Source organism: Cyclopterus lumpus, chromosome 18 (assembly GCF_009769545.1).
Source record: "Cyclopterus lumpus isolate fCycLum1 chromosome 18, fCycLum1.pri, whole genome shotgun sequence".
NCBI classification, from domain to species: domain Eukaryota; kingdom Metazoa; phylum Chordata; class Actinopteri; order Perciformes; family Cyclopteridae; genus Cyclopterus; species Cyclopterus lumpus.
In genome coordinates this window covers 11,100,699-11,110,551 of record NC_046983.1, presented here as the reverse complement: position 1 = coordinate 11,110,551, position 9,853 = coordinate 11,100,699, and the positions used below count along the sequence as shown (strand labels likewise).

Sequence of the window (9,853 nt, the reverse complement as noted above, 5' to 3'; positions counted from 1 at the left end):
ACAAATCCATCTGTCCTGGTTGAATTTGTATGCTAATTTTGAAGTAATAGCCCCTCTGGTGACAGTGCAAGGGGAACAATTCAATCATGCCATCTATGACAGTTGCTTCCCAGCCTTCTCTGTGATATGGGAGTATATGCACGTACCGCCGGGTTAGGCTTGATAAATTGGTTATGTAGGGGAGATGTGGCATGTAGACTGCATGTTTAAAATGGGCTGCCAGTTTGAAATGGATCGCGCCACTACTGAAGGCACCTCGGCAGAATGTGCAGCCACTGCCTGTCAGCAGAGGGGGAAACAAGGTTTGATTTGACCTCATTTATTTCCCCCTCAACGCGGCCACATCGGTGGCTGTCCTGAACTTTCACCCAATTTCCCAGGCGCAGCAGCGTTCATGAGACACGTGTGAACGATAAGAAATATCCCCACATAAAATCACAGCAGCACAATTGTTACATTGTCACACTGAATTATTTCAGGCTGTTGATTTGATGCCGTGAAAAGCTTTCATGTGTCACTGGGCTGAAGAAGGGGAACTCGCAGCCACAAGTACAGGGACAGGCCGAGCCGTGCCACATATTCAGAAAGAAGCCAGCTCGATCCGATTGGTGATCCCGCTTGTGCCATGGCACTCAACTGCATTGTGCAAATGTATGGCACTCCATAATCTTTAAATTAATCTACAGCAGAGGACAGATTATGGACGATGGTGACAGATAAGGCTAAAGAACAAACTGCTCTTCATTTTGCTTGCATCATTCTTTTTTTTCTTCCTTACTTCTTACCACAACCCCCACCCCCCCCCCCCCCCCCCCCCCCCCCCCCCCCCCCCCCCCCCCCCCCCCCCACCCCCCCCCCCCCCCCCCCCCCCCCCCCCCCCCCCCCCCCCCCCCTCTACCCCTCCCAATTCATTTTTCATTAAAAAACAATATGCAACAACAATCAAAAACTGTAGAATCACTCAGACCTTCAACTGAAAGCTCAAAGCCTTGGAAAATCCTTATTTATTGCTTCTCAAAGGAAGAGCAATTTAATGTGTTTTTATTCCACAATTTGCAGCATTGACACCGCTACAAGCCTCGTGAGGATTAAGAAGATGGAATATGTAGGCTGTGTTATGGTCGGTCACCGTGGGGGACATTCACTGTCATTCTGTCTTTCTATACTCTCACTACTGCAGTGAATCCTTGACAATTTTCCTCCAGGAAAAAGACGAAATGCACAATTGACCACACTTCAAACGAGGTGCAGATCATGCGTGGCAAACACGTCTGATCAAACAAGGAGGCCGGCAAAGAAGGCTGATGAACAAAAAAGGCCCGTCTGACTGCACGGGTCTCACGCCACAATAAATAATGTGCTGAGAGACAGCTCTCCAAATGAGCTCCTCCAGCAGCCCCTCCGTCCACAGAGCTGAAAGATATTCTGTGCTCAGCATGGCTGCACGTGCACAACACGTTCTGTAGTACAAATATTGTGTTGCTTTTTCGCCTAGTTTTTCTTTTCTAAAGCTGTGCGAATATAATTCAATTTTAATCATGCAGGCTTTTCATTTGAAGTCATCGTTATGGGCTCGATTAAAACTCGCGCCTCATCGTCTGTCATGCGACTGATAAAACCTTTAAAACGCAATCAAACACTACATTATAGGACACTATGTTCTTGAAGCTGCTGTAAAGCCTTGGTTGGTATCATGGAAGCAACGCTGTGAGGGACGGATTGCCCCGTCGTGCACTTACACTGGTGGTCAGCAATCCTTTAGTTTGAGCTTTATAGGCTAGCGAGGTAAATGTATATGCAGCTGGTGTACTCGCATGTCAAAAATGATTGTAATGATATTGTATTTCTGACCTTTGCGCTAACGTTTTTCTGTCACTAATTAATTTCCTTCCCTTGCTTTGTATTGTTCTATTTAAGTGGCACCTGCTTTGGGAATAACCGGAGCCTCTGGCTACATCTATGAAAGTGTGTTTCAAGAAGTGACAGGAAGTTTTAGCGTACTTGTTTTTTTTAATTATAGGTCGAAACATTTAAAGTTTATTTTTTATTTTCAGTATTTAGTCCGAATTAAATGCCCTGCACACTCATGCAGTTGTTTTCACTTATTCTATGTGACTAGACGTCTGCTCAGGCTGAAGCTAGGCGGTGTGGGAATGGCATAATGTCACTGCGCCTCTCTCTCTCTCTCTCTGTACTAACATGATAAAGGTGTTGCCCCACAGCAACAGGTGCAACACATGTCACGTGAGAGCGAGGAAGATGCCAATCAAAGACAGTGGACACGCCCACGCAGTTCTGACAATACACCAATATGATGTGGCATGATTGTGAAACTTAAATTAGATTGTTATTGCCTTTTACTTTTTAAAACTTTCAAAGAAAACTTAAGAACGTTTCAAAGTAAAGCGATGCAGTATATATTTATTATTTTTACACAATTACATCGTTTGTAATTTCAGAGCTGAAAGTTTTTGCAAGTTTGTCGTCCACCTGGGTTAACCACAGCTAAGTTTGATTCAAATTATATTTACTGTTATGAAAAAAAGGAAGTTCGCTGCACTCTATTATTATTATATAATTCTTATTTTGTGTCTGTGGGCTCAGGCAGGAGTCATCCCAAATTAAAAGGCAGAAGCCTGATGTCACTCAGCCCACAGGCTCTAAAAAGTTCCCACAATGGAACTAAAGTAGCATCTGCAGGACTTGTTGCTGGATATCCCACAATACATTACTGCGCCCCTTTTCTTTACCATTATGCCATTTTCTGTTGCATGCGAAAATGGTTGCCGATGATTTGAAAGTGTTAAAAATGTCAATGTTAGACAAACTATTGAGTGTAGCAGGACCGGCCAGGACAGCTCGTTTTTTTTAAATTGCTGCCATTGGAGCTAATAGCAGCTGGAAGCACCAGGTGCATTTAATTAACTGAGGCCAGCTAGCTTATTGCGCTCGCGGAAACTTCGTCTCGAGTGGTAATAACAACCGTATTACTACTTTAGCAGGTGAAGTGACATATTACTCTGAAAATTAAATTAGCCTCCGCCATTTGTGGACACACTCTTGAACCCGCAGACGACGACACCTCACAGGCGGTCCGCGGGCCCCACTTTGGGAAACGGTGCCCTCGCCAAGCATCCCACTCGGGGTTTTTTTTTTTGGGGAGAAGCCGCACACGTGACAGGGGGAGCAGCAGCCAGCCAGCCAGCCAGCCAGCCAGCCGCTGTTCGTTTGACAGCTTCCGCGGCGCCGGACGGAGAAGCAAGCGGGGCAGAGAGAGAGAGAGAGAGAAACACACACAGCCAAAGAGACACTCGCCGAGGGAAGACGAAGCGAAGACAGCGTGGTCCTCGTCGTCCTCGTGCCCGAGTCTGCAACCTAAGAACTCCGCAGACTCTTCCCACCGAGACGGCTGGCACACATCATGGACGGTTATGCCCGGACCGAAGATGAGCTGTTCTCCTCGTGCCTCCTGAACCTCACCTGGGAGAATTGCTACGAGCAGGTAGGACGCGTCTCTCTCTCTCGCTCTCTCGCTCTCTCTCTCTCTCTCTAACATAATACTAAACATTACTACTGTTTCTAACGAACACAACGTATTAAAAAAAAAAAGTCACATAAGTTGCAAAGGTTACCCCCCGAACGAGTCAGCTCACGAGGCGAGAGCAGGTCGCAACTTCACCAAACTTAATTGATGCCCCCTTGAGAGGGTCCCGAATACCCCACCTCCCCATTGCATGCATTTCACTACCAGGTGCGTGCAGCCCATTGCAGTTCTCTCCGAAACCACTTCTCTGGAAAAGGTCGCCTTGCCGAACTTCCACAGCTCTTTGGATGGCCTCAAACATCCTGCCCTTGGAATCAATATTAAATTAACCGAGTAGACGAAATAAATCTTCTGCCAGGAATTCTATAAATAAATTAAGGGGGGGGGGGGGAGGTAAAACACAAACTTAGCATTCCTTTTGAAGTAACTGATATGCGTCATCTTGAGTGATGCTCGCGCAGAGATCACGAGACGCGAGCGCTCCCGGTACCTCTGCGTCCCGACACCCGTGGGTTGCCAGGTAGGTGATGGAGTCAGGTAACGGCGCCTTTTGGATTGGTCGGTGAGAACAGACCGAGCACTTTGGGCCTGTTCTCTCACAAGGCGGAGGAACTGTGGTGTCTGTTTTGGAGATTATTACCTAATTCCTCCCTCAAGCTTAATCAGTTATGCCTTTTTAAAATACACTTATCATGCTGTATGAAATCCCTCTTAATGCTCACATTATAATTTGTGTGTGAGGAATGTGAGAGGCGAAAGTCATCTGCCACAAGAAAGCCAATGAAATCATTCTCTGAATGCTAAGACAGTCTCCCAGCTATTTAGCAATTTATGCTCCACGATTGATGCCAACATGTTTGTACAGTGATTTTACTGGTAATTTACTTTAATGCCACAGTGAGAGCTCAGTGTGTATATATCCAGGATATGCATTCTTCTGTTATCAGTATCCAGGTTGTAATGCAGCAGGAAGACTTTTAAACAATACATCTCCCGTGGTTTAGTGGGCCAGCATTTGAATACAAGTAATCACGAAATAAAGAGGATTAAGCTCTTGAAGTCTGAGCTTTCTCGTGATTGGCTGTGCCAAGAGTCATATTGTAACAGTTATTTAAGCACAGAAAACAAGAGCCACCTCAATCAGTGAATGGCATTTTAAACGGGCAACAACTACGCCTCAGCAGTTTCTGCTGATTTTGTCAAATCAATTTGGGGACATTAAGACACTTAAATTCACAATGAGAGCACATATTTGAAGCCGCCCATCTCTTATGTTCAACTTGAACAGAGGGTTTAAGTTAAAGTTCATAACACATTCTTAGATGTGACTTGAATGTGACAGCCTTCTTTACATTTCTGGAGAGCTGAAAGAAATGGTCAGTACATTGTTTTTTTAAAGTTATAACATCTTCCTCTTGTAAGTCCATTATCAAGCAAAGATACCAGAGATTGGTTTGTTCGTCTCCTAGAATGTGAGGGTTTGCTTCTGTTATATATCACAATTGAATATTTTGCAGGGTCGGACAGAAAAAGCTCTTTGAATTCAATTCAACTTTAATGTCATACTTGTGAACAATGAATCGTCTTGTCATTCCAAGGTGTGGTGCAATTTTCTAAAATAATTAACAAAAATACATTTCAAAAGAAAAGTTTTTCCAAGAAACTGTGATGATACAATATTTTCTAGCATTTCATAGACAAAAGGATTAGTTGATAATGATTATTGAATAAATAAATCTGGTCTCCCTGGGAAGCTTGCGTGTAATCTCCCAAAAACAGTTTGGAACAGTCTGCACCCCCCTTAATAATCCTTCCCTGTAAAAAAATAAAAATAAAAAAAGCAGGTCATCGGCTTGGCCAGCATGTTGTTAGCCATGCACATATCCTCCATTGCCCTCCCCAAGTCCTACGGCGGGTGGGTAAGTAAATAAATAAATAAGGAAGTAAAGGGAAATGTTGACACAGCCTGTCCTTGTGGCCAGATTATCCACTCATGCTTGAGCACTGGGTAAAGGCCCTGCATTATTCAGCCTAAGACACAGAGATGGGGAAAACTGTGGAAAAGCTGGGTCTTGCCGCAGGAGTGTGTTTGTGTGTGTTTTGGGGTAAGCGCCTCCAATTTTGAAAGTGCAGACATGGGGATAGCTGAAATGCACAGGATGGGAAAGATGATGTCTTTGTTAATTATCAAATAAAACAATTGCCTCTCACTTCACGCCATCTTTCTTTTCCACTCTCTGCATCTCACACACTCACGCTCCCCCTCGCCAGGCTTCTCTGGGCTGCTGTCCATGGTGCTGAAAGTTTCATCACACATTTTGTGCATGTCTTTTTAAAATTCCATGCTCCAATCCCTGCTCTTCAAAAGCAATGTATTCAGTTTGTCTCGACAAAGTGTGCCAGCACTTGGCAGTCCAGCTCAAAAGGGTGAAGCCTATCATTCAAGCCGTTTCAAAAAAGCTGCAGGTAACATAGCGTGCTCTCAGAAGCAGTGAGGACTAATGCATTTTTTTTTATGTGTCTGTTTCTGCCTACGGCATGTTTCATCACAGCAAGGCTCAAGTTACGTTACTACTCACTCAGTGGCTTGGTTAAATGAAAGCGCCTTTTGTGTGCGCTCTCATGTACAGTATTTGATCCATGCGAGTCACTTCTTTTTCATTGTAATGAGTCAGTAGACTGAATGGGTTTAGTGGAGGCACACACAACAGCAATAAAGGGATAACATATATATAAATATGGTAGCTTTTTGGAGCACAAGTGATTGTGAGCTGAGTAATGTCTGATACTGTTTCATGTTGTTCCACTCCGACGACAGCCGTGGCTGAGGTATGCTGTTTACATGCATACATACACACACACACACACACACTCACACACACACACTCACGCATACACAAATACATACACGCATACATACACACATACATACACACACGTATACATGCATACACACACACTCACGCATGCACAAATACATACACACATGCATGCACACATACATATACACATACACATACATACATACATTCTTGTGAACACGTTATCGCAGCAATGCCTGGAGAGAATGTCATGACATCTGTCACACACATCCACTTGGACTCAAGGATGGACAGGTTAGAGTTTGGTGGTCAAGGCTTTTGCCCATAACTAAATTATAACTATAATAGGATACAAATTATGAAGTGATCACATTCTGGACAGACGTATAAATGCAAACTGCAATTTGACTGGTTTGCATGGGTTGAGGCTACAACCACAAGGTAATAATTCTACCTTTTGGCTGTTCTTTGAGGATTTGATTGATTGAGACTATTCCATATAATGTATGTTGATGGAGAGAACATTGATTTACTGCTTGTTGCGTAAACCCAAGTGTATCAGCAGAGACTCATTTTAGTTTCAGGACACGTTTGTAGCAGTGATGAGGAAGGTAGTTGGTGAACTGCATTTGACAAACGCAGGGCAAAACCTCTGGCAAAGCTCGAAAGAAGTCTTATTATCTGTTCCACAAACTCACCTACTTTTTTTTCATCATGATTTCAGTCCATGATGTGCTCTGTGCACCTAGAACTACTCCCACCTCTTACAAGCACCCCCAAAGGAGTATATCTAATTTCCATGTTGGCACATCTTTTTTTTAATCAACAAGTGTGTGTGCCTGCTGAAGACCTGACTTTTGATAGCAACCCACAGGACCAGGGCCTGTCAGCAGTTTAATGAGAAGCGTGTTGTTCCCTTGCAACATATTGCCAAGATATGGATGGGTAATTATCTAATCTAAGTGCCGCCACTTACTCACCACTGACCTGCTAACCGTCTGCCAGTTTTGGCTGCAAGATGGTTTTATACTTAAATTGTTCATATAGCTACATTGGGTGCTTGTTACAGTGTAGGATATTGTTTAAAGGTTTACATGGATGATGCAGAGGACCATTTTAAAAAAGAGGATGAATTGAAATGGCAACATGTCACTTGATGATGCATAAATATATGCCAATGCCAAAGTGTGATACTATCCATAGCTGTAGCTATTCTGTCATTTGAACGATTTAAAAATGCAGTTTGAGCACAAAGGGCAGGGTCTCACTCAGAGAAACAACAGCTTTGTTACCCTAGCATGAACATAGATGTACTCAAAGCACACTTTATTCAAAGGAGATGTGAACCACCAGAGGAGCAACAAGCTTTGATTCCCAATGGAACTGACACATTTAAAATATTTTCAGCAGGAGAACCTTTTGACTAAAGCACACGGCCAAATACAAACTGCATATTAGTTGGAGAGAGAGAGAGAGAAACAAAAGGGATAGTGTTGGTGCTTTTTGAAGGAATATCCTTCAGCTTAATCTTCAGTTGTATGTCCCAGGGAGGTGATTGTTTCACAGAAATTGATAATCACAATATCAGTTTCCAGAGATATTAAAGGCTTCTCGCACAGTGCTGTCTTACGGTGCTCCAATCAGGATGTTTGGGGGCAGATCACCGATGGCTGCAGTACCTGCTTGTACCGAACACGGGGTCTATTTGTAGCCTTCTTTTCATCGTGTTGCATTATTTATTTAACTATTCTGAACATCATTGTATAACGATTAGAGGAATGGTCTTCTTGTTTTGAGCCATCTGATCGTCTCTTCTGATCATTCTTTATAGAGACCACGATCAAAATATTCAGAAAAATTGTCAGCCGATAACAATCAGTGGCCGATCAATCGGAGCGTTTTCAGTGCTCTCTGAATCCACGTTTTAGCAGGGGGCGTGCAGGCTCTCCAGACGACATTCTTTGATTATGTGTGGGAAAATGTCTTCCCCACCATTGACAATCTGTTGATACCTTGCAAAATCTGAGATGAAAGGAAATGCAGCTTAGACTGTGAAAAATCCTTGCCTTCTCACCGGGAGGTAAAAGTACTCTCACAAACATTGAATTGTACATCTGAAGTGTTATCAATTCCACCTGAAACGGAGGGGCCCCGGTGGCAGAGCTGAACCCCTGTGCTTTTGATCGCGCCAGCAGTGCTTGTAAACAAGTATTTTCCCATCTCCCTCTCTGTCTGCCTCCCCTTTCGCTCTACTCTCTCACTCTTCCTCCCCCACCAAGGTGTCTGGAGGGGGAGGTTCCTTTGATTATCTCCGCTGTGGATTAATTGCTTTTCTTAACCTCTGCACAGACGTGCTCCTACACTGCCCCGGAGCCCGCCGCACGTGCCCAGATGGACCCCTGCCAGGAGGAAAACAAACCCCACCATGCTTCTATCTCCCCACCTTCTCTCAATTACTGACCTTCATCCTTTCATTTCGCCTAGGATGTTATCATCGGCATTATCAGTGTATTTACTTTGTTTGTTTAGCTACTTACTTGGCGCACTGCAGCACTCTTGGCTATATTTTAAGGAAGGCTGAGCGATGAGTTGTGTGAGAGGTGTATTAATTTCTGGGAAGAGTTACTACAGTGGATGAGATGTGTGTTGTCAGGTGAATGTATTGTGTGTCATAAAGTGACTGCGGGGCACGTGTCAAGTGATGCGGGGGCGTTTTGATGCAGGAATATTACACTGCCTTTTTTTAGAACTGTCCTTATTTCATGATTAAATAGATTTTGGCCTTGAGTTGTGTTGGGCAAGCAATTTCAGTTACGCCTTTTCTTCCCAACACCGAGTGCTCTTTAGCATCTCACTTTGCCTCTGAGACACGCATGTGCATCACATCTCCAAAGACTGTTGTATCGCAATGGCTTGCTTCCTTCAGACCGTGGCCTTTTTTTTCCTTCTCTTCTCCAGCACATCCTGAAAACTCATCCTGGGGCCATCCTAATGATTTATGCACTACACACATGCAGACCACCATGCAGTACATTCACAGTATGGGATACACTATGACTATAAGTTTAATTGCCAAAGGAGTAAAGAAAAGCTCAGATCTTTCTTAGGTATTTTCCCTGAGTTCAAAATGTAGACATGATGAAGTTTCTTTCTTAGCCTAGAGTTGTTGGCAGAAACGTGTTGGAAATATAACCTTTCTAGTCTGGAGTTTCATAATCCATAACTCAGACTTTTTGGTCTTGGTCTCTCTCCAGTTCATCTTTTTTTATCTTTTATAAGTGAATCCAGACAAACTTCTCTTATAACTTTAAGTTTTGCATGACTATTTATGACATTACTGTAAGTGGCTTGAGGGATTTTTTTTTTTTCCGAGTGTAGCCTAATTGGTTCAGGTGTTTGATACAGAGAGCACTGTGGGGCTCCAGTCTTGCAGAGATGAGACAGCCCACGCATACACACAGGCACACACACTCGGATACACAAATGC

At 43.7% G+C, this 9,853-nt stretch overlaps 1 protein-coding gene across 1 annotated transcript in view; it reads left to right on the top strand.

The window, feature by feature from the left end:
- The first annotated feature begins 3,421 nt into the window (after positions 1-3,421).
- Positions 3,422-9,853, top strand: part of ppargc1a (peroxisome proliferator-activated receptor gamma, coactivator 1 alpha) — a 234,357-nt gene continuing 227,925 nt past the window's right edge. Inside the window, exon 1 of the mRNA XM_034557832.1 lies at positions 3,422-3,502. Within this exon, the coding sequence (XP_034413723.1) occupies positions 3,422-3,502 (81 nt within the window). The remainder of the gene's footprint in view (positions 3,503-9,853) is intronic.